General features: G+C 40.4%; 1 protein-coding gene across 1 annotated transcript in view; it reads right to left on the bottom strand.

The window, feature by feature from the left end:
• Positions 1-26,500, bottom strand: part of LOC126428244 (probable cytochrome P450 304a1) — a 34,599-nt gene that overhangs the window by 3,358 nt on the left and 4,741 nt on the right. Inside the window, exons 2-7 of the mRNA XM_050090159.1 lie at positions 18,409-18,657; positions 15,794-15,957; positions 10,376-10,669; positions 8,074-8,185; positions 4,775-4,955; positions 3,152-3,269 (exon numbers count right to left, since the gene is read on the bottom strand). Coding sequence (XP_049946116.1) covers positions 3,152-3,269; positions 4,775-4,955; positions 8,074-8,185; positions 10,376-10,669; positions 15,794-15,957; positions 18,409-18,657 — 1,118 coding nt within the window. The remainder of the gene's footprint in view (positions 1-3,151; positions 3,270-4,774; positions 4,956-8,073; positions 8,186-10,375; positions 10,670-15,793; positions 15,958-18,408; positions 18,658-26,500) is intronic.

The following is a 26,500-nucleotide window of genomic DNA, read 5'->3' as shown; positions in this document are numbered from 1 at the left end:
TCTACTTCAGCCCTCATCAGTAATTTTGCTGCCTAAATAGCAAAACCCATCAACTACTTTGAAAGTCTCGTTTACTAATCTAATTACCTCCACATCATCCGATTTATTTCGAGTACCTTTGTTTCACTTTTTGTTGTTCATCTTATAATGTCTTTTCAAGATATTACCCATTCCATTCAACTACTCTCTCACATCGTTTGCTTGGCAAACCTCAATTTTTTTTATTTCTTCTCTCTGAACCATATTTTCTTCTCCAAATTTCTCGACGGTTTCCTTAACTGTTTATTTGATTGTACAAACTGAATAACACTGGGGATAGCCCACAACCCTATCCCACTTACTTCTCACTAACTAATTCCTTTTCGTGCCCTTAGAGTCTTACAGCTATAGTTTGGTTTGTGTACAAGTTGCAAATAAATTTTCATCCCTCATTCCGTCAGAATTTTCGGAACTGATTTGATAACTAGTAATGTTTTAATTAATGTTTTCATGTAGCAGAGGCTTTGAAAAACTACTATGAGCTTAAGGTGTTGATGTGAGACATAAGGAATTTGTGTCAATGAATTATTTCAATATTCATTTCCAACTGGCAGTCTCTCATCTAAAACTACATGGCTCAGATTCGCGATTCATCTGCATAATTTTGAAACTCACATGTTTGGGTCAGTCAACACACTTTTACAAGAAATTAATGTATATTAACGATCTTACTACTTTTCACAGTAAAAACTAACTCGATGGGTATACTTAGTTCAGGAGTTTTTTAAGATGCGATAACGGTAATTAACTACACTGTAACTTTGGATGTCTCACATTTACATTTTACTGGCATACTGGGAAAGGTACAGAGCTTTGGACTTTTTGTTATGTACTCACATTTTTTTGTCAGAGATGGGGGGAGTGTGTTTTGCATGTCTCCACAGTTTCCGTCTAGCTTTAGGCACACCATCTTGGATTCCTTTGGTGTTCCCCCATCTTTCTCACATATCAACTGGATGATCTCGTTCCTTAAAAGCGGCTTGATCCAGACCGAAAATATGACAATAGAAATAACGTATCTGAACGTAATGAAGGGTGTGCTGTTTTAAATCTCCCCAGCAGGCTGCTCTGTGCCGCACACGGGCTCCGACTCAGGACCATCCATTGGCTACTGAGCTATCGGAGCATGACTCACTAACCACACTTACAGGTTCACTTCCAGCAGTACCTCTTCTCCTACCCTTCAAATCTCACAGAGGTTCTCCTGCATACCGAGTCAGAATATCTTTCCTGAAAGAAAGAATATTGAGGGGATTGCTTTTGCTGCAAGCTAGGGGTTTCAATAGGTAAGGAAGTTTAAAAAACAGCGAACATTTCACTGTAGTGTGTACGATTCGTCCTGGAAACATTTCCATATACTGTGGATAAGTAATTGTCTCTAGAATGCTAATCCCACAAGGTATGCAGGAGACCGTCTCTGGAGTTCAGAAAGTAGGAGGCAGTTACTGGTGGAAGTGAATATGAGAGTGGGTTCTGAGTCGCAGACTGACTGCTCAATTGGTAGGATCATTGTCCATCAAAAGCAAGGTCCAGGTTCGAGTCTCGATTTGGCTCTAGGTTCCTCTACTCTCCGAATGTCACTTTGAATTAAATAAACTTCCCTCTCGACTTGAAATCCATTGTGGTCTAGTAATACAGCACTGGGCTGCTCTTGGCCATAACGAAACTGTCAAAACATAAAATTTCCTGCACATGTTTGAAAGAATGTTAGGAAAATGCCTATTATGATTCTTGACGTATTTAACATCGTGTTCTGTTTGTCAGGCATTGCTATTTTTGTCGAGCAGTCTGCAAGGCTGCACCATTGAGCGTGGAGGGTGATGTAGGCAACCCGCAAGACGGCCAGTTTGCACGTTTCATGCACACACTCAACCTGCTTGGCCATCCCTGCTTAGCTCAGCCAGTGGACTACACTACAGCCCAGCTGCCAGATCGCCCCGCACTTCATCCTTTTTCCCATTCCTGCCTGCCTTCTGTCTGTGCCCAGTCAGCTGGCCTTGAAAGGGCATGCGAACTTGAACAGCCTGTTGTGGAGATTCAAATCCATCCACACATCTTTCATTGCTGTTGTTCTTTGCCATTTTGTCTATCACTTCGAATTTATTCTATGTCCACTTCACATAAATGCAGACAATTATTGAACTATATAAAATGAAATAGTCGTATAACTTCTGAACGGTTTGCGTTAGGACGTTCAACTGCAGAGTTGGCCAAGGGGTATAATGGGAATTGGTATGCACATGCACAAACACCTTGTCATTGTCGTCCATTTGCACATGAAAAGTGACGGTACAGCATGTCTGAGCGTATTTGAGGTATTGAGAATCCGCATTTCGCGATCGAGGTGTCTCTTCACCGTCAATGACTGACTGAGTGACATGCATTGTCCAGTCATGAAATAATTGGTGCGATATTCCTTGATGGCACGGTGACTACCTAATGGTACATGAAAGGTTTGGAAGGTGATTTCTTCACTATTATGCAACGTGATCGTGATTTCGACAAGATGTGGTTCGTGCAAGATGGAGCTCGACTCCATCTGAAAGAGGAGAGTGTTTGATGTCTTGGAGGAGCACTTTGAGGACCCAGAGGCCACTGGCATGGGCCTCGATTGGCCACCATATTCTCCAGATCTGAACACATGCGACTTCTTTTTGTGGGGCTATATCTTAGACAAAGTGTACAGCAGTAACCCCAAAACCATTGCTCAGCTGAAAACAGCCATTCAGGAGGTCATCGACAGCATCAATGTTCTTACACTTCAGCAGGTCATGCACAATTTCGCTATTCGTCTGCATCACATCATCGCCTATGATGGCAGGCACATCGAAGGTGCCATAATCTAAATCCAAATATTTGCAGTGACGTTTACATTTTGAATAAAGTATGTGCACACTGTAGTCTGTAATAATTTACGCTTGTTTTTTGTATAGCTCAATAATTGTCACCCTGTACCTGTTGCACCACTGCATGGTATCAGCAAGTTTTGACTCCACTTGGTGGCTTTTCTTGAAGTAACGCACTGATCTCAATTTATAAGCTCTCCCCCACCTACATCCTTTCTGCAGTCATATACCCCACCATTGATCTGCGAGTAGTGACCAGGACTGACCTTGGGAATGTTGTAGCCCTTGACCTGGGCGTCGTCCAGCGCCATGTGGGGAATTCCGATCGGCAGCAGCGTCTGGAACCTCATCGTCTCACGTAGCGTCGCCTCCGTGTAGGGCAAGCTGTGGAAGAGCAGAGCATCGTGAAAGCCCACCTCTCCAACCAATCACCAAAAGCTTTCTCGCATAGCAGAAATGTTTCATTCCTGATATTTCCTTGAGTTGTGAGGACAGGAATGAAAGTGTTTAGAACATTTGAGTTCCTTACAAAACAAAGGTGCAGGAAATGAGAGAAACTGGAAATATGAAGAATATCACAAATCTGTATCTTTAAAAAACGAATATACATGTCTATGTCTTTTCCAACATAGCTGTTGAACACCTTCAGCAACTTCAGCTAGGTCTGGTACATGTGTGACTCTGACACATTTGTGATTTTCCACCAGATGACACTTACCATGATGATGAAACACCCCTAGCATCGCTGTTTGTGGGAAGAATGAGGGGTGGGCTGTAAGGGTGGGAAAGTGCTGCCCTGAAGGCTTAACAATGGAATGCCTACAGTGGAGGAGGAGTAGATTAGGGTTTAACGTTCTGTCGACAACGAGGTCATTAGAGACGGAGCCCAAGCTAGGATTAAGGAAAAACGAAGAAGGAACCATCCCAGCATCTGCCTTAGGCGATTTAGGGAAATCACTGAAAACCTAAACTAGAACGTTCAGACATGGGTTTGAACAGACGGCCTCCCGAATATGAGTCCATTGTACTAACCACTGCTCTAGCCAGCTTGATAATATTTACAGTAAGTTCATAGAAATATGATACATATGTATGACTTACAGTTCAGCTTTGAGTGGAGGAGGGGGTAAATGCACCAGAGGAGCAGTTCTGACATTGCTCGTATTTATGGGAGCAAGAATAAACAGAAATCAAGGCTCATTCCTAGGATTTGTTGATACAGAGAAAATCATTCCACAATGTAAAATGGTGCAAGACGTTTGAATTCAGAAAAATGTATATTAGCTGAAGGGAAGGGCAAATATTACAAGAAATAAGGGGTAACAATAAGAATGCAAGACTGTGAATGAAGTGATTCGATTAAAAAGGGTCATATGAAGGAATGCAGGATTTTGCCTCTGCTCTTCAGTCTGTACATTGAACAAAGGAAGATGGAACTAGAACTTGAGACTACAAGAGGTCAGGCACAAGATTGACTGATGACGTTACAGCCCTCATTAAAATGGAACAAGAATACAAGACCTGGTGAATAAATCAACAGTTTAATGAACACATAGTATCGAGTGAGAGTAAACTGAATAAAAGCGAAAGTAATGGTGAACCCCAATCAGATTCGTGATAAACTAGAGAACACGAAGTAGTTAAAGTGAAGGGATTCTGTTTCCTTCCATGCAATATATGTACGATGGAAGAAGGATTTAGGAAACGGATCAGCACAGAGAAAAATAAACTGGGAAAATTGATGAAGAGTGCAAAAACAAATGTGTTAAGGCATCATCAGGTGAGTTGGTTACAAGAACACTCCACTAATTTGGACAACAGGAATGGTTTGACCCACTTTGAGCCATACTCAGTGGGTTGTCCAGAGAAGAGTTCAGCGAGGGACTCACTTTGGGCGGTCGTTGAGGTTGGGCAGCCTGGAAGGCCCGATGACGGAGTCAAGCTCCTGCTGCACCCGCTTCTGCACCTCGGGGAAGTAGGCGACGTACATGAGGGCCCAGGTGAGCACCGTGGACTGCACCATGGACGAGGGCAGGAACGTGTCGAACATCATGACGGCCAGCTGGTCGGCTGCAAACAAAACGTGGGTAGCTGGTTAACCACACACCAGCACCATCACAGCAGTCATAACTACTTGTAGATTTGTGTCCTCACCGAACGGTGATGTCGATCTGGACTCCGCAAGCTAGCGTAGATACTGTAAGTCTTGTAACACAAAGAAAAAAGTAGTCTGTGTGCTGGGCTACTGCGCTGTCTAGTGCTGTTACACACTGAAGAGCCAAAGAAATTGATACAGCTGCCTAAAATCGTCTAGGGTCCCTGCGAGCACGAAGAAGCGACGCAACACGACGTGGCATGGGCTCGACGAATGCCTGAAGTAGTGCTCGAGGGAATTTGCACCATGAATCCTGCAGGGCTGTCCATGAATCAGTAAGAGTATGAGGGAGAGGAGATCTCTTCTGAACAGCACTTTGCAAGGCATCCCAGGATATGCTCAATAATGTTCGTGACTGGGGAGTCTGGTGGCCAGCGGAAGTGTTTAAACTCAGAAGAGTGTTCGTGGAGCCACTCTCTAGCAATTCTGGATGTGTGGGGTGTCGCATTATCCTGCCCAAATTTCCCAAGTCCATCTCAATAGACAACGTGGATGGATACAGGTGATCAGACAGGATGCTTACGTACGTGTCACCAGTCAGAGTCTGATCCAGAGGTATCAGGAGTCCCATATCACACCAAGTGCACATGTCCCACACTATTACAGAGCCTCCACCAGCTTCAACAGTCCCCTGCGACATGCAGGATCCACGGATTCATGAGGTTGTCTCCGTATCCATACACGTCCATCCGCTCGATACAATTTGAAATGAGACTCGTCCTACCAGGCAACATGCTTGAAGTCATCAACAGTCGGTGTTGACGGACCCAGATGAGGTGCAAAATGGTTCAAATGGCTCTGAGCACTATGGGACTCAACTGCTGAGGTCATCAGTCCCCTATAACTTAGAACTACTTAAACCTAACTAACCTAAGGACATCACAAACATCCATGCCCGTGGCAGGATTCGAACCTGCGACCGTAGCGGTCTTGCGGTTCCAGACTGCAGCGCCTTTAGCCGCACGGCCACTTCGGCCGGCCAGATGAGGTGTAAGTCTTTGTGTCGGGCGGTCATCAGGGGTACACGAGTGGACCGTCACCTTCGAAAGCTCATATCGATGATGTTTCTTTGAATGGTTCGTACGTTGACACTTTTTGATGGTCCAGTATAGAAATGTGCCGCAATTTACGGAAGGCTTGCACTCCTGTCACGTTGAACGATTCTCTTCACTTCTCATTGGTTCCATTCTTGTAGCATCTTTTTCCGGCTGCTGCGATGTTGGAGATTTGATGTTTTACCGGATTCCTGATATTCACGGTACACTCGTGAAATGGTCGTACAGCAAAATCCCCACTTCATCGCTACCTCAGAGATGCTGTGTCCCATCACTCGTGCGCCGACTGTAACACCACGTTCAAACTCGCATAACACTTGATAACCTGCCATTGTAGCAGCACTAATCGATCTAACAACTGCGCCAGAGAGTTAGTCTTATTTAGGCGTGGCCAACCACAGTGCCGTATTCTGCCTGTTTACACATCTCTGTATTTGAGTCCGCACGCCTATACCAGTTTCTTTGGCGCTTCAGTGTATATGTCTAAAGCTCACACAGGGAATAATGGAGGTGGAGCAGTGCCATTGTGAATAGAGCGTCGCAGATATTGCGACTGCTTTGCAGTTTTTCTCACACGATTTTTAAGTACAAAAACCTGAAAATTTTAAATGTTGTAGCATCATTCGTCAGCTTCATGGTGAAGTGTATCATTTCGTTAGTGGTCTTAGTGTGTAGTTAGAATTGATTACAATAAAAAAAAGGATTCACCATGAGTTTACGATTGGTGCATGTTAGGTCTTACATTGCTGCATATGAAATTTAGCTAAAATGTTGAAGTTTTCTTTAAATTTGTGGGGAGATCTATATGTAAGTCCAGTCTTGAAAAAAGAATTGTATGTAGTGGGTTCACTTCCGCTCTCAAGCACGCTAACGATAAGTGAAAATGAAAATATTACTGACATCCATTGTATCTCCTAAATGGTTCAAGAATTTGAAACGAGTTTTTCGCGAAGTGTTGGATGTAAGATGGAGATAATTTTTCCATTAAGTTAACACGTGTAACTTTCTTATCTAATATGGTGCTGTTTCAGGTTTCTGTCACAGGTGCAACTGAATTGACATGTTTGTAAGATGACATTGTGCGAACTCCGCTGCGTTCCGGCAAAAGAAGCTAACTTTAAAATGTCTGTAAAATATATTTGTGTAAAATATATTTGTGTGTTGAAACTTCCTGGCAGATTAAAACTGTGTGCCCGACCGAGACTCGAACTCGGGACCTTTGCCTTTCGCGGGCAAGTGCTCTACCAACTGAGCTACCGAAGCACGACTCACGGCCGGTACTCACAGCTTTACTTCTGCCAGTACCTCGTCTCCTACCTTCCAAACTTTACAGAAGCTCTCCTGCGAACCTTGTGTGTTACTCAACATTCGTCACAGATCACGCTTCGCTGAAAGTAAAAATTTGTTAACAAGGCAGGCGAAAATAAGTAGCTACCTTTGTAGCAATTTCGGCTGAATTCTGTTGCCCAGTGTGTTTTTAATAATGAACAGCTAGTACTGAAAATTACGTAAGTATTTTCTTTCTACTCCTCAGTGATGTGAGAAATATGAAAAAATTCGCACTAAATTGGACACCATCTTTCCGATCCTGTGACTGAGTGACTCGACTTATTCACGTCAGCCGTCTTAACACTTTCTCAAAGACGCTGCTAACCAGTATCCCTCTCGATGGGTAAATGACAAGATTCTACTGGCTGTCAGCGTGATGTCAGCTCCAAAGCTAGGAAACGCATTGTCTCAACAAGAACTACAATTTCAGTGTTTTCCTGCCACTAGAATAGTAAATGGACTTATTTTTCGAAAACTACTGGTAAAAATTTTCTTGTGTACTGTATAGCCGAAACTTGCCTCCATACTGGATTAATAAAGTATACATATACTTACCATTTCTTCCTTAGGATGTTTTAGGTTGCTGTTCCTCTGACCATAATGGCTACAAATACAATACACTTCCTAGCTGTAGTTTGGGTGTACTTACTGGAGTAAGTGCTGGGTTCGCCAGTTCTCTCCTTTATCTCCTTGAGGTACCTGTCGATGAAGTCCCTCATGTGGTCATCAGAGTATGTCTTCTCGTGTTCTTGGATGACTTTCTGTAAAACGTAAACCAACAATAATTTGGACTAGCACGAACTGATAAACGGAAGATGAAGGGAAGATATTTCAAGCATAACTTTTAAAATGATCAGACATCGAATATCAATGATACATTATGACTGTCACAGCACAATGACCATCGACGGGGAAGTAAACACTCATTCAGGAACAAGGCGGTAATTCTCTCAGTGACCGTGAAACAGACCAAGAGAGAAGACAAATTTGTCACACAAACTTTGCGACACCACCACTTTTATTTTCAATTCATTTGATACCATTTTAGTTTGAGAACTCTTGATGTATATTTGTAAAGGAATATACGATAGAATTGATTTCCTGCGACAATATTTTCGTATATGATTATAAATGATGCAAATAAATTTTAGCTGTCACAACACATCATCATAATAGTTTTAAGAGGTTGTCATACTATTAATTCTATTTCAAAACAAAAAAATATGATTGCGAATATAATTCTGAAGGTAAATGTTTCTTGAGAAACATTGTAACTTTCTATCATTTAATTAGTTCACATCATACAAAATGTCAAGTAAATTATGACATTTTATTTCCGCTGTTCCATTATCTAAATTGCATCACATTATTGCTTCACTACACTGGACATATTAACCAAAGTGTGGGATGAATTGGATTTTAGACTGGATGTGTGCCACCTATAATGGAGTGTGCACATGCTGAACATTCGTAAGAGAAACTAGTTTAGTTCACCTTCAGTTTGACGTATTATTTGTTTTAAACAGTCTAAACTAGTTTGGCACCCATTGTTTCACTTACATAGGCTCTATGGTCTGCAGAGATTTTTTTGTTTTTGTTTTCCTTTAACGTAATTTTGTGTTAATCACAAATTGCAACAGCTTTTAAACTTTTCATGTTAATTAAGGTCATAGAAGCATTATCTTTTCCGAATGTATTTCTGAAAAAAAGGCGATTCCGGTAACTGGAGTCCAAAGTTTTGTTACACATGTTGTTTGCTTTCTTGTGGTGATATTTCTGCAGAAACTTTAACCCCATAACAAATATTTCATTACATATAAGCAAGAAATGAAAAACCAGTTCTTAATAGAATCAGATTTTTAAAAAATTTTAATGTAACGAAACATCTCCTTAAAAAATTTCACCTCCTGTTTTACCCTCTTAGGTGTTGAATTTCCGAAAACAGTGAAATGCCTATTTTTTTTATTTCTGAGAGAGAAGCCAAACACAAATTTTCTTAGTTTCGAAAATGCTTGTATAATAAAATATTTCCATAAAAATTTTCATTTCCTCTTTCACCCCCACAAGGGTTGAATTTCCAACAAACAGTGAAACATGTGTTTATATTTCTAACTGAGAAGTCAAATACCAGTTTTCACCTATGGAACTTTAAAAATACTTTAGTAGTTATATATAAATGTAGGTTTCTGTGGCCATTGTCACATTCAATAAAATTTTTCTGTGTTTGTAACTGGATTGTCAATACGTAAAACTACTTGTTGCAAGTGAACTTCTTCAGGGTGTTTTTGTTTACTGTTGCAAGTGACCTTCTTCAGGGTGTTTTTGTTAACTATAAACAAAAAAACACGAAGAAGGTCACTTGCAACAGCACTGAAACGTCAGTAGTTTTACATATTGATATGCAGTCACACACGCATAAAAAATTTTTTGACTTTAGTAGGTCTTAAATAATGACTTTCTTTCAAAAAGACATTCACCAACTATTTCACCCCCATAGGGGCTAAATTTCAGAAATGGTCGAACATGTATTTCTTTATTTCTTACTGAGAAACCAAATACCAATTTTCTTAGGACCAATCTTAACTGCGACAGATTTTTCACAAATACTTTCATCCCCTGTTTCACCTTCTAAGGAGCGGAATTTGGAGCTATCCCTTGTTAAACCATGCCTACAGTTAAAGATCACATCCTCTCCAAATTTGAACTTTCTATCCTTAGTGGTGTGGGCTGGGTGACGATAATTCAGTGAGTGAGTAAGTGAGGACATTGCCTTTTTTGAAGAGAGATTAAACTGTTTTAACATACCTAGAAAGTGGGACATTCTTTTTCTTTTATTTCGCCATTGTGGATTGGAGATCTCTCATACATACTCTTGATATGGTTCTGTTACATTCACTTTACAAACATAGGGCTTTGTGAGAGATCAGAGTAACAGGTACGCCGGTACTCACGCGGAAGTAGCCCAGGATCTTCTCGGCTGACTCGACCGTGTCCCAGTAGCCGGACATCTTGGGGGCGATGCTGCTGAGTGTGGGGTGCAGCGTGAGGAAACCACCCGTGGCGTCCCCAGCCCTGGCTGCCTGCAGGCCTGCCAGTCCAAGATGGCGGCACGTCCCGTCAGCGGATCGTGGCAGCCGGCTGCCAGCCACCACTGGCATGAAGCCATTGATGAAGCCGGGGAACAGCGCGTCGGGCAGCAGCACACGCCGGCAGCCTTCTCCGTATGATGATGGTTGCATCACAGCCTGTCGAAACGTCGCCAGTTACTTTCTGCCCTTCCGCTGTACAGTGCTACATGCTTAATCCTCCATGTTTCATTGTACACAGCAGTGCTAGGTGAGAGATTGACCCTTCCATGATCTAAAGGAAATCTACAAGTGTGAACTGCAAATATATAGCGAATAAATCAACCTGATCTGAATGTTGCTCTAGAAAGGCAAGTGTGTCCAAAAAAATCACTACCTCATAGCTAATGGTCTCCCAGTTCCATTATTCAAGGGTTTCTGGAGGAAAACATATTGAGAAGGGCTAGTAATTTGTTGGAGGTTTGAGTCGTTTCATGAGGCACGCTAACATGTCCCAAATGGCACCAACTAAATGCAGGTAACTACAAAAAAATGGTTCAAATGGCTCTGAGCACTATGGGACTCAACTGCTGAGGTCATTAGTCCCCTAGAACTTAGAACTAGTTAAACCTAACTAACCTAAGGACATCACAAACATCCATGCCCGAGGAAGGATTCGAGCCTGCGACCGTAGCGGTCTTGCGGTTCCAGACTGCAGCGCCTTTAACCGCACGGCCACTTCGGCCGGCACAGGTAACTACATTCTAACCATCCTCCAGCATATTGCTTCAGCTTGTCACAGCTGCTCACTTGTGTATGTACCTCATTAAGGTATGACAGCAAGTAATCTCACTAAATTATTATGGTTTCATTCCTTTGAAATCCACCCTTATCAAAGAATAGCTTTAAACTGAACAGCAGTTACTCTGTCTGCAACTTTTAATTACCCTATGCTACGCAATAGCTCTTCACTGCTTGACATATTGCCCTGTCATTAGCTGCCAGACAGTCTCCTCAAGAAATCTGAGTGTCTGGCTGTGGAGGTAGCTATTATATTACACTGTAGAACATCTATAAATGAATCAAGAACAATATGTTCAATTACTCATCTCTAGTTAACAATTATATTAAGGGCAAATGTAGCTGAATTTAAAGGTTTTAGGATATACACTATACAGACTTCCAGTTGCCAGTTTTCATTCACACCCCAGTAAAGAGCTCATACCTACTCTCCCTGTCCAAGCTCGGCATTATTTTATTTTCTAAGCTTACAGAGTGTTCATTTACGCAAAATAGGTTGGTAATTTTTGTGAATTTCCTGACAGTTTTTGTTGGATCTATCTTTTTGATAACGCTGATATCAACTGTGAAAAGAATTAGTATCACCTCTAGATCTGACATAAAATAGGGTCTCATACCTACAGAGATAAGAAGCACTGGCAACAACATTGAACCCTGTGGAACAATCATTGTAGCTTCTCACAGTGTTGATAGTGTGGTGACCCTCTGAAAATTTCCTGAATTTTTTTATCCCACTTCTATATAGCAAAATCCTGTATGAAGGTAATGATGGCTTTATTTCCAACTCTGCCTTCACTGGTGTGTAGTCTGTCTGTACTATGAAGCCACCACTAAGTTCTCTCAACTGACATGGCAGACGCAGGGGGGGAACATTTCCAACCACTGAAGTTTCGAAAAAGACCAGACCATAGCTTTCTCACACCAGCTGACCCAGGTAACGACGGTTCAAAAGAGGTGCTAACCAAAACAAAAAGATTTGTATCTCAACAGGACCGAAAATGTACAATATTAGAGAAACTAAACAATACACAAAAGTGAATACTCTTAGAATGGAACATTTTCCACGTATGTGTGTTTCTTCTGCATTGGGAAATGTGATTGTTACACAATAGCAATTAAGGATGCTAACAAATTATTTGAGCGGCAAGAGAGACAATCAGAGCTGGATAGTCAGATATAAGGACAATCTCAGACAAAATTTTGCAGACCTCTGAGAGAGAGAGAGAGAGAGAGAGCATCCTAGATGCAGATAAATTTGTAAATGTACATGAAGATGTAAATGTACATGTAGGTGTGTGTGACACTTTGGTTCTAAGCCTGATATGACACACTTCCAGTTCTGCTAGGAGGTTGCTCAAGACTTTGTTCTGTGTACAAGCAGTGACTGCCACCCACAGCTATTGCTAGTTGTTGGCCAAGTCCAATGCAGCTACTGAGTGCATACTTGACAAACGTTGCAGATGCTGCACCCCAGTAAAGGTCTGTCTGCCAATAGTCTGCATGCTTTGAAGTGACACCTAGGAGGGTGGTCCTGAGATTTCCAGTAATATAGTGGTCTTACCGCTCTTTTCATTTTAATTTTAGTTTGTGAAATTGGTGTGTAAATGCTGTGTTTTGTGAAGAGAGGCTGCTGTGATTTTTAACCACAGTCCAAAAGTAAGTAAATTCGATGCTACTAAGATAGTCTTAACATAAAAATTGCTGGCGGATTAAAACTGGGTGCCACACTAAGAGTCTAACTCAGAACTTTTGCCTTCTGCAGGGAAGTGCTCTATTAACTGAGCCACCCAATGATGACTCACAGCGAGTCTTGAAGGTACAGACAAGATACAGTCGGAAATAAAGCCCTGAGGGCGACAGGAGGTGTCATGGTTTGTTAACCAGTCATGCTTTTGTAACTCAGTTGGTGTAGCACTTCCCACTTGAGGCAAAGGTCCTGAGCTAGAGTCTCGATCTGGCACATAGCTTTAAATTCACAAGAAGTTTCCTATCAGTACACACTCCACTGCAGAGTTAAAAATTCATTCTGCAGGTGTAACATATTTTAAGAACATTTATTAGTCGCCCATAGCATTCTTATCTGTTTTTGATTGATAAATGAAAAACTTATATGCTTCAGTAATGGTGTTCTATAATTACTAAAGTTTTTTTCATTTGACATTAATCTTGAATACTCGCATTTTTACTTGATTAGTTATTTAAAAAACGTTATTTCTTTCAAGAAATTGTGTTCTTACTACTGAACATTGTGTATCATGACAGCAATAAAATTCAAATGGATCTGTATGGAGAAGTATATAACCAGCAACCCTGAGACTTATACAGTGGACTGTCCCATCTCACACGCCCACAGGCATGCAGCCCATGGGAAAATGGGCACATGGAATCAGCTGACCTGTAGGCTGTGGGCTCAGCCAGGTGGGCAGTACTGCACTGACTGAAAGCACGTTGCCTTGCAAGTACAGAAAGAGTGCAATTTCGGTTACCTGGAGGGTGTCCTATACTAGTTGCACTTGTCAGCAGGTAAGATGGGGTGAGGGGAAAACGTTCAGGAGATCCTCTGCACTATGCGGCAGTGTTGGACCAACCAATTATCTGCAATGTACTTGCAATAAGCAGCTCTGTTACAAACGTTTTATACTTTTACACTAAAGAGCACATGCAAACTGTTTTCGAGAAGTGTGACACACAGCATTATAAAACTGATGTCCAGGCACTTACTTTCAAGTCACCTCAGAATGAACAAAATCGAAGACTACAGAGCACTCTGTGAGACATTCTCACAATGCCTGGACTTTTTGTAAACACTGCAACTAATCATCATCATCTGTTACCAGCCCGAGGCTGGGTCTGTTTGGGGTATAAGCCTCACCATCTAGTCCTGTTTTTCCACCCTCTTAATGTACTCACTCTGTTTCTGACTTCACCACTTTTTTTCAAAACATTCCTTCACATCTTTCAGCTGTACACCCCTTTGTCATTTCGTGTATCTTCTTGGGAATCCGCTTGTTTTCCATTTTCTTTAGGTCACCATACCACATTACTCTTGATATTTCTATCCTGCTCTGCAAATGGTGCCTCCTTCATTATTTCCCTTACCACTTCTTTCCTCACCCTATCTCTCCTTTTTAATGCCATATGACTTCTGAGGAACTTCATTTCACATGCCTGTAATCTATTTACTTCTCTTGTCTTCATTATCCTTGTTTCAGATGCACAGATCAGTATTGCAATGTAGTAACTTCTATATATCGCTTCTTTGTTTTTTTCCTGGGACATCTTTCTTCCAAACCAGACTCCTAAAATTTTGCAGCAGTGCTTCTGCCTGTCTGCCACTTTCACGCATCTCTGATTTCTTCCATTTTCCTCTGTCACGTTTCCCAAGTAACTGACACTTTCCATCTTCATTAATTGTTCACCCTCAAGCCTTTTTATCTTTTTTTCTAGTTGTAATTTAAGATCTGTTTGCATTAAATTTCATTCCATAGTGTCTCAAGTTTCCTCCCCAGCATGCAGCAGTTCCTGAATGTCTTCCTCCTTGTTTCCGCAAATCATCCCTTCGTTTCAAAACATTATTGCTTTCATCTTTTCTTCTACAGTTTTTTCTGCCACCTTATCATTATCTCATTCAAGATCACAATGGAGAGGAGAGGTGACAATCCATTGCCCTATTTCACACAACTCCTTTGCTGGAACCAACCCATCCTTTCATTTGCCACTTTCACACAATTCAGACCTACACAATACACCTCCTCCGCTCTCTTTCTTGTCTCTTTTTTTCACTCTCTTCTTTTCCAATGCTTCCTAGACCTTCCTTCTACAGACACTATCAAATGCCTTTTCTATACCAAGGAAGGCCATGATGAAGTCTTCCCCAAATTCATAGTGGTGCTCCTGGAAATCCCTCATTGGAAATATGAGGTCAACAGTTTGCCTCCTTGATCTGAAACCACGCTGTTCCTCTCTCAATTTGTTCTTGACCCTCGTTCAGTCTGCTCTCCAGGATCTTTTCATATACCTAGGTACAGTGTGCTATCAATGTGACTCCCCTGTAGTTTTTACAATCCCTCCTTCTTTCTCTCTTGAATCCACAGCTGATTAGTGCCCTCTTACAATCCCGCAAAGTCTTCACCTCATTTCATCACACCACCCTCATCATACAATACAGCCAATGCTTCCCAACCTCCCATGCCAATTTCACCATTTCGGCATTTATTTCTTCCACACCCAGTGACTTCCTCCTTTCGTCTTGTACAAAGCCATTTCTATTTCTATCCTCGTGAGGTCTTTGACCCATCGTTAGTCTACTTCAACCTCCTTTAGTCCATTATCCTCATCTCCCAGGCCATTTGGACTAGTAATCAATATAACTGTTGTATAGTCACCCCTGGGCTATTATAACAGTTGATGTGCGTTTTCCTTGTACTTTCTTCCCTAGGGCCAGATCGTTTTTAGCCCTACAATGTGTGCAGTGCAGTGAGGCAGGACAAGTAGGACAGCCACCTTGTCTCCGGTCCCACAGCGGATGAGCTCCACCAGCTCCCTCATCTCCGACTCGATCTCCGCTTCCAGTCGGTCGGATCGCCGCCCGAAGCCGAAGTCTCGCAGGTACCTCAGCATGAAGCGGCGCTGCTCCATCGCCTCCTCGCCCTCCAGGAAGTTGATGCCTGCACAGTGGAGAGCCCGACAGTCAGAATCCACACCAGATTTTTTAGTATCCGATGCAAAAAATTTAACTATTAGTTTAGTTTATTTACGATTAAAATATTTAATTCAAGAGTTTTGAATATATTAGGACTGTGTTGCAGAGCTGCCTCGAATAAAATGTCGCTGACATGGAAAGACAACAGTGCAAGATACCTCTCTAGCACCCCTTCACAGCAGCATAGAACGTCAATACTGTGCAACGCCACATAAATATTATTTTGGTCATCGTTCTAAATACCTGAATAATATCCTAAATATCTTAATAGAAAACATGACCTAGTGATTATCAACAACAATGAGTGATGTATGGTTCACTACAAATAAGTAACAACATATTTTACCTCTAATTTTTTCCATACGATGCATAGTTGTTCAACATCTCTAAGACTAGCTGCTCAGTTTAATAGTGCAACAGCACATAAATATACTTTTCCGCCTCTGTAGATGAGCACTCATCACAGCTGACTGGCAAGCAGTGGACTGGGTTCGATTCCGGGTACCGCCATGGGTCGTTCCTTGGTGGGTGGACAGGTGCAGTGTGCACTCAGCCTCGTGAGGTCGACTGTAGAGGTGCTCGACCGATTACTGTCGGTTCCAATGTCAAGAAACCACACGCCCCTCCATACTACATCCGATGACGCGTCTAGTCACTTTCTAGAACTCTCAAACCTTTCCTTCCTTCGTGCTGATTACTCACTCGATCCCCATAGTCTCTTCCGACACACTGCACTCATCATCCACCCCATATGCCCTTTTTGCTTTTTATTCTTTTGATTTGTTATCTCAGAAGTAGCCATAAAACCATGCTCCTCTTGGACGTTTGTGTACCTTCTACTCCTCTGCGGTGATAGGTCTTCTGATATAGCTGACATAGCTATCTTCCAGATTGAATATCAAGTGAGTAGGCTCTCAATCTGCAGTGGCAGTAATATCTGTTGCTGCTATGATAGGAATCCATAGAGACTTTCCGTGTGACTTTCGAATCTATGTACTCTTTTTTTTTTTTTTTTGCTCACGCCATTACGAAAATTTTAAAATGAACATCCACATCTAATAACATGTCCATTTTGCTGTGCTCTCTGAGAGAGCTGGAAAGAACACATGTACGTATTGGCACCCACATACATTATATTGTGATCCGTAAGCTAGATGGTGAACTAGTAAAAAATAAGTGACTTATTTTTTTTCATTTATCTTACATGCTTCAGTTAACTATTATTACTTTTTATCTTTTTGACTTTATGGTTGGGAATTGGACGTGTTCTTGTAATGTATGATATTTGTGTGTCTACCTGATGCTGCAACAAATCAAGACGTGGAACACTCGTTCCTTTTTAGCATATTTATGCAGCTACAACTTCCTGACTCTTTCTGAGGATTAATTTTATTGTAACTTATCTAATTAATATTTGAGACGTTTGTATCTATCTGACACAGCAACGAATTTAAACGTTGATTGCTCATTATTTCTTTGTATATTTTGGAATCTTCTACTTTGTGTTTATTATAACTTTCAACATATTTATTTATATTATATTGTATAAAATATGTGTGACTTCCTAAGGGACCAAACTGCTGAGATACCTACACTTACACACTACTTAAACTAACTTATGCTAAGAACAATACACACACCCATGCTCGAGGAAGGATTCGAACGTCTGGTGAGATCATTGTATAACTCGTCAGGTAGTACACATAATTTTTTTCTCATGTCACACACAAAGCCTACAAAGCTTAATTTTGAACATGAAAAATAACACCTTTCAGCTAGCAACGCACGTCCATTTGGCATTAACAAATTGTTCCCAGAACTCCTACAGTTCCATAACTATTCCAGATATTGAATAGGGATCGCAGTAAACATCACCGTTGGCGAGTTTAGTTTGCTGTGTCCAGTGTTTGCTAGCCTCTTGTACTTCAGTGCATCAGCAAGCCTGCCCTCCACCTCCATCATGCTACTGTATAATACACATCTCTTTAACTGTGGCTATTCCTAATGGAGAAATATTTTTCACTGATAGATGAATAACATAAATGAACCCTTTCAACTAAGTCATTTACATTATATTTCAACTATTAACAATGTTGCTTGCATCATTTACAAATAAGAGGTATTTTAGAGCCATCTTAATGTAATGAACAGATTTTTTAGAAGTTTTATCAATGAAAGCTGTGGTCTGCAGAGAGAACACTGTGGTAGCCGCACTTCAAAAGAGCCCAACAGTTTCATACTTCATAATGATAAATTTTAGTAGGAAACTCTAAAAGCTTTTATTGTTGTGTGTGGATAATTCACACAACAACATATGATAATAGATACTGGTGTGTAAACAGTATTCTATTAGATGAATTCCTTAAGAATATTATTACAGACCAGAGAAGGTATTGTGAGTTAAATCTGCACTTACCAAGTTCCTTATGTGGCATTCTGTGCTTGATGGCGATATTGGATATCCGGCCCTGCAGAGCGGGGTTGTTCAAGGCCTCCTTGGCGGCCTCGTAGTCACTGATGACCACCACGGGAAGAGGTCCAAAGTAGAAGCCCACTAGTTTGGACTTGTAGCGGCGCGTGAAGGCGTGCATCACTTTATACGGGAACTTGTAGTTCTCCAGAAGCAGCTGGATGTAGCTGCCCCATATTGGTATTCTAGGGGGACCTGCAAGATTGAGTATGTATTACATATGTGTAGCAAAATATTGCGACAGTCAGATGGACTGCACTACAATAACATTTTTGTCTTCACCATAGTTCTTATAGGTTTCTTTACAGATCGAGCATTTCGGTATTATGCCATTTTCAAAGGATCCAATATGTGAATCATTGTATTGTGGCTCAACAAATCGAATTTCTCAACAAAAACTGCAGTCAAGCAAACAGTTATTACAGCCCAACACCTCATAAAGCATTTAAACAACGTATCTCTAATATGGACTGCCCTGAAGAATTCCTGTCTGACAGATGGGACTTGCGTGAGCGATGGATGGATGGGTGTGTGTACCAGTGAATGGTCTCTGTAGGAATTCTTGATAATTATTATATATTGAGACACTTCATTAGTAAAACATCGTTTATTTATTTATTTACGTGATCGATGAGCTTTGGAAGACGTATTCATGGAGGCAGTTATAATGAGCCCATATAACATTGTGGTATGCTTCGAATATCTGAGATATACAACATGGCCAAAACAGCGAACATTATCGTCCAGGTATTGTGATAAATTTTAGACAGAATTTCTAAGAAAGTGTACTTGCCTATTTGATGTCTACAGTCTACCTCTTACAGACTTTCGTATCAGGCTTCCTTTTGTAAGGTATTATTGGCTACTGCATAGAGCCCTCTTAATTATTCGTGAATTATTGACATGTGAAGTTGCAAAATCATTTATGAGTGAAGGGAATATGCAGACACAACATTAGTAATTCATGGTAGTGTATCAGTGACTCAGAAAAAGTCACAGATGTAGAACATTTTGGCGAAAATAAGAACTGTGGATGCTCCAAAGTTAAATGAAACGAAACAAATTTGACTATCATTTACATCTTTCAGTTAGCGGATAGTAAGGACAATAGATATACTAAAATCACAAATGTTACACAAATTTTTGAAGAATAGTTAGCACACTCATTATATACAGTAGGAAGTTGTTATTACATTAAAAGATTGTCCTTCCCATTTCATTCCTGAAAGCTGTCTTTGTTAAGAAATGCAGTGGTCCAAGAATAGAATCTCAAGGCACACTTATTTTAAGTAATATTGTAACAAGGGATTAAGGTGACTTTTAAATATACTCGAAACACTTACGCTAACTTCCTTCAACTTATCAATTAGTGTGGAAGGGGCTCATGTTTGTAGATTAACTTTTCCATTTATAAAGACTATACTGAACAAAATTAAAATTATGAAGTTATGAAAACCACAGAGAAAGACAAACTGGAGACTTCATTTAGTATTATTCAACAAATTCACTATACGTTTGGAAAACAGAGCTATTAATCTAATAGTTTCTTTAAAAGCGTTATAAATTGGGGTAGTAGTCTGTGTATTAACCATTACTGAGCACCAGTTAAATGCAGCAGTAGCAATATTAAATGTTGATGATTGTCATTTAGCAGCTCCCACTGCAAAAGGAATACTATGTAAGGAGGATCTGCCATACATGGGAGAAACATTCCTAAATTCAAAACAACACAACAAATTTTGGAAAAAAAAATACTGAAGGGTAGGCATGTAAAAACATACTGCTGAAAAGCACATGTATAATTGCTACACCTGGTGGATCCCCAATATGAAAACTTAGCTTTCTGATAAATACAAATCCTGGGGTAGCACGAGTCAGACAATAAGACAGGAAATTATGTTTTGTGGTTATATCGTTGTCCATTTCTCTTGATGGCTCAGAGATAAAAAAGCTTAACTCTTACATTCTCACTTTTAATATTCTCCACTAGAATTGTGTTGGAGGAGATTGTCATATTTAATATTCTCGTAGATGAACTTAGCTGAACTACTTCCATTTTTAAGCAGACACTGCTCTTGTACTCAGCCACACATGGGAATCGTCACTTTCTCAAGGTAACTTCCCTAACAGATTAAAACATATGAGAATGCAGGCTTTCTCCGCGAATGTCGATGATAAAATCTTCTCGGGTTGACAGCCGAGTCAATGTGTTGTTCTCCAGCAACGTTTCAGCAAGTTTCTTATTTGCCATCTTCAGGCGAAGTGTCGGGTTCACGTCCCCTCCGCGCCGATTCCGCTTGCTCCTGATTGGCTCGATTGGCGCCGAGGATGCAGAGAAGCCCGTGGCTATAAAGATCCGGACGAGACGTGAACCTGACACTTCGCCTGAAGATGGAAAGTGAGAAACATGCTGAAACGTTGCTAGAGAACAACACATTGACTCGGCTGTCAACCCGAGAAGATTTTATCATAGAGTAAAACATGCTCTCATTCAATTAATAATTTATGACAGATATTAATTATAAATGATCTGATTCACTTACTTCATTCTCAAAACCTTCCAAAAAATAATTTTTATATAACTGTTGGACTGTAACTGAAAATACAAAAGTCAAAACGAAGAATTTTGTTAGATCTCCCATCGAGATTTCGCGAATTTCTACTGGCGTTATACGGGGTTCAATGTTCTGTTGTATACACAAGTGACCTTCCAGGTTACAGCAATAAACCAAAATCAATGCTATTTACTGATGACTCATGCACCATAACATATCCAATAAGGATGTAGCCACAGAAGAAAGAAAAATTGAAGCACGTGTTATGAATAAAAGTCGGTCTGCTCACTATATGTTGGTTTGTATTCACCAGCATGTGCATCAGAACTGACAGACTTTAATCCATAAAGTAAATATTTTTCACTGGCACTGTGTTACAAGTGAAACCGCTCGAGATTGGTTAAAACGTTAATGACGTACATAGAAAAGCACTGCATTATTCGTCATGATGCTACATCACTTAACTTGAAAGCCGGCCGGAGTGGCCGTGCGATTCTAGGCGCTACAGTCTGGAACCGCGTGACCACTACGGTCGCAGGTTTGAATCGTGCCTCGGATATGGATGTGTGTGTTGTCCTTAGGTTAGTTAGGTTTAAGTAGTTCTAAGTTCTAGGGGGCTTATGACCTCAGCAGTTGAGTCCCATAGTGCTCAGAGCCATTTTTGAACTTAACTTGAAAGATTCTCAGTTCATCCAGTTCTCTGCTAGGCAGGATGTATGAGCAACATTAACAACAGACAATGTAGGAAAGAAAGTACGCTAAATTGACTGTTCAGGATTCCTGCATTGAGCAGAACTTGAGTTGGAAATCACATTTTATTATAGCTGTGTAAGTGATGATTTTGGTGTTGAAACCAACAGGTAATTGGATTACTTTGTGTACTTCCAGTCATTAGCATTACTTTGGATAATTGTATGCAGCAGTATGCAATTAGTCAAGCAGTATTCATTGTACAAACATATGCTATAGGGAATCTGTCTGCTGTTGTCCTCAGCCTTCATGTAAATTGCTGTTAAAAAAATTAAGGCAAAAGCCATTTACCCTTGTATGATGTCTGTTGTGGGGAATCAGGCATTCTTTGAAAACAAAGGCAGAGTACATAAATGTAAGACTAGAAGTATAAGCCGATTTCTCAGCCCACATCTTAATCTTGCAAAGAATAGAGCAAACGCATGTAGACATAAAAATTAGTTGACCACCTCCCTCGTGAATTTCAGGTGATGACAGACAATGGAAACGGTTTTAAAAACATATAGAATTCATACTAGTGGATATATCCTTCTACTGTATAGGTGAATTTGTGAATACGTAGTGTTCGTACGCGATTGGTTTACATTTTAGTAAAGTGTTACTATAGATTAAAGTGGAACACACATAGTCATAATAGCACTGAGAAGATGTAAGTTAATTGTCACCTACCAAAGAAGTGTTACCGAACTGAATGTTCCCTGATGTTTGTGGTTTGGACGAACCAAAGTAGCTCTTCTTAACATCAAGTTGTGATGTAAAGGGCACTTTAATGTAGCACCACATTTCAAATGCCGTCTTTTCTACTTTTCCCGTATTGTTTATAGTCCATATTTTATTCACAAACGTGGTTACAACCTACGCGAATACCATCAGAAAATACTTTCTGGCAGTTGAATTGTATTTCCGACGGTAACACACTTCTTTTTGTCAGAAGTAAGCTTCTTTTGCTATTTTCTTTGAACATTTTGTATTCTCCTGATTCATGTAACTGTCGGTTTATTTGCTGGTCAGATACCAAATCTCGTGTACTGTTTTTAGCGTCTCATTTCCTAATCTAAGTTTCCGAACATTATCTGGCCGAATTTGCCTACATTCCATTGCCTTTGTTTCACTTATATTGGTGTTCATCTTCCAGCCTGTTTCTGAGATGCTTCTTCCGGACAAGACACTACAACCGAATACATAAAGGACGTGTTAGTACCGGTTACTGGCCAGCTATGAATACTAAGTGATGAAAACAGACGCACCTGGACCATTACCGCTGCTGCATTACTACAGGATGTAGCAAAACAGAGAAACATCGAAAATACAACGAAAACTTCATAAGATATTTTGTACTAAGTATGCCGTATTATTTTATCAAATTTTAAAACAATTGCGGCATAAGAAAGTAGAAAGTATAATCAGAGCCAAAAGCGGTCGACATTATCGACTTTCATATGTTGTACATGAACGGTGGTAACAGCCTCCCTTCTCAGAGTTGGTAAACAAGTTGTAGCTGGACAATTTAGATATTAAAAACTGAAGTGTCTACATATTAACAATGTATGTAATCATCATGAAACTGAGTTTTTTCCATTATTTTTAATCCAGTTGCGCTAAATTTTTGTTTTTCTGAAATAGACTGTTGTTCACAAAAGAGACATGATCTATACCGCTTAACTAATATTCAACGTCATTTGCTGTCATTGAGAATTGCGCCTCACATGATTTATGAAACATGCAAATGGATACCAAGTGACAATAAACCCACCTTTATTAGATAATGATAAACAAGATTTTTTAAATTTTTAAATAAAATATAAATGTCGTGTGACTAGGGCCTTCCGTTGGGTAGACCGTTCGCCGGCTGCAAGTCTTTCGATTTGATGCCACTTCGGCGACTTGCGCGTCGATGGGGATGAGATGATGATGATTAGGACAACACAACACCCAGTCCCTGAGCGGAGAAAATCTCCGACACAGCCGGGAATCGAACCGGGGCCCTAAGGATTTATATTCTGTCGCGGACCACTCAGCTACCCGGGGCGGACATTTTTAAAAAATAGTGTTTAGAGACATAAAGTGTGACTAATCAACGCAGAAGAAATTCATAATTTTTATATTTATTAATTTATTTCGATTTCCTTAACGGGTAGCAGAATTTGCGAACAAGCAATTTCTTATTGGCTTAAAATATGCTTCGAACCTTCTAAAATATGAGGCAAAAATTCTAATCCTTGAAAAATAAGTGTTCTATGGAATTCCAAGCCGCTCCTCTAGCTCCTCAGATGACCCAAAACTACCTACCTGTGCCAACTCGAGACCCCCTGTAGTGTCTGGGTATAGTTACAAGCATTTCAGAGCAATGATACGTAGCTTGGTGCAATCAGGGATCAATGCGTGTAAGAAAAAACAACTCATTCGCTTCGAATTTTGATATTTATGTGCAGTATTTTCGAATGATAGTTTATTTGTGATCTGATAGTGTACTTTTTTGTCTTTCAAGTAAGAATGAGTGATGAGTAAGTGTACTCGGACAGAAAAGGTGCGGAAATATCGTATCCGACGCGGCGTCGAAGAAGTATGTCATCAAAGCGTCCGAAGAGTACATATGAGGCTGAGAGAAGTTCAGAGAATGACTCAGCGCCTCTGCTACGAAATTGAAAGACAGTGACAAGGATATTGATGTGCATTACGGATTGAGCTATAGGATTATAAATGTTCTTGCTGTTTTCTTTGTTGTTTCTCAACACGTGACCTGCAAAAACTGCAATGCAGAAATCACGTTGCAAGAACGAAGTCTTCGAGGCTTGGGCTCAACGATAATTATTGCTTATCCAAACTTCACAGAAGCCGTTATACCAAGTAGTAAGTTTATACGGACGCATATGAAATCAAGCGTCGAATCGTCCAAGCAATGCCTGGACTAGGGCTAACGGAATTATAACGTTTTGTTCGCTCATTTAACTGCATCGACCGATATTTCAACCGTTCTGTGATAAACTACTGGATATGTTTTCAGTCGGAACGGCAACAGTGCGAAAGTCGGTCCTGGGATAGCGTATCAACACTAAGAGTTTTCTAAAAGTAGAATTTCTTCATGTGTTCGTGTCTGTAACACATTTCAAAACTTCAGACACGTTTCTCTCGCAATACGAGTTTTCGAAACGACACATAGTATAACTCCAACAATTTTTAATCTTTTCAATTGAAAATTTAACCACAGTTTTGAAATAGCATAACCACGTAGGGAATTTTCGATTACGTAAATTTAAACAACATTTATTACCAAATGACTGTCCGTGTTTTGGTGGGAATAGAATGACTTTATTCAAACACCCGCCAACTACGCAAAGATAAATATTTCTAAAATCCCCTGTGTGGTTCACTAGCTATACTCATGTAGATTACTTAGATATTTCTTTCCTTTTTCCAGATTCAAAGTGGCACCAGCTACAGTGTGTGGCGCAGATCACCTCAAGCTCACTAGGATAATCTGTAATATTTTCCGACAAACTATTTTGTGATAAAAAAAGAAGTGCTTTTCTTAGGCCGTCACAGTGATGTTACCTCTTAAATATGTTACCCCTTAAATATGTTACCCCTAAAGCATACGTTAAATGGGATACACTCTTTGAGAATCTGTAGGTAGCAAGGATAAAATACAAGGAGCGAATGTGTACCTACTACTTGACTACTTGTACAGGATTTGGACTGTAGTTATAACAACGATGGACATGCAGCGGAAGCAGTAGCTCAGAAAAAAGTGAGATAGGGTTGTAGCTTAGGCCTGATGTTATTAATGAGGAAGCTGTGAAGGAAACCAACGTTAAAAGTGGAAAGGGGATTAAAGGCCAGGCAGAAGAAATAAAAAGAACTTCAAGTCCTGCCTATGACGTTCTAATTCTGAGACGGTAATAGACTTGGATGAGCAGTAGAAGCGAATAGGCAGTATCTTGAAATGATGTTATTAAGATGAACGTTGCCAGAGGACGACAAAGATAACGGAATGCAGTCGAATTTAGTCAGATGGTTGTGTGGAAACGAGATTAGGAAATGAGGCATTGAAGTTCTGCTATTTGGACAGCAAAATGGCTGCCGATGTTCGAAGTAGGGACGATGTTAAGTGCAGGCTTCCAGTAGCAAGAAAATCATTTTTGAAAGGGACGAAATTGTTAGCATCGAGTATAAATTTAAGTATCAGCAGGTTTTTTTCTGAAAGTATTCGTCTGCAGTTTAGTTTTGTATGGAACTGAAACGTGAACGATAAACAGTTCATGCAAGAAGGCAGTAGCAGCTTTCGAAATGTGGTGCCATCAAAGAATGATAATGGTTAGATAGGTACTTCGAATAACTGATGAGCGAGTACTGAATCGGTTGGGGAAGAAAGATATTTAAGGCGTGGCTTGAGTAAAAGAAGGCGTGGTTGATGGTGTAACACATTTTGTGTGCTATCTATCTTTTCACTGTATAATCAGATCGGTGGCCATGGTCCAAAAGTAAACAGGCTAGGTATCGAGAAATGCAGTCGATACTTTTACGCTATGCGTTAGAGATTAAGACTCGTAATTGGAATGACAACCTTCTCTATGCTATCCGGGATACTGACATAGAATTAACCTCGTCCATCTGGCAATGTTTGATTACAAGCTAAAATTTTCTAATATGGTTAAAACTACATAATAATTCAATACTGATAGACAGTGAAGCAATTAGATGTGCAGTGATTCATAATCTAATCTCTTATTGGC

Source organism: Schistocerca serialis, chromosome 12 (genome assembly GCF_023864345.2).
Source record: "Schistocerca serialis cubense isolate TAMUIC-IGC-003099 chromosome 12, iqSchSeri2.2, whole genome shotgun sequence".
NCBI classification, from domain to species: Eukaryota; Metazoa; Arthropoda; class Insecta; order Orthoptera; family Acrididae; genus Schistocerca; species Schistocerca serialis.
Note: the sequence above shows the minus strand (reverse complement) of the source record. Positions and strands in the feature narration are given on the sequence as shown.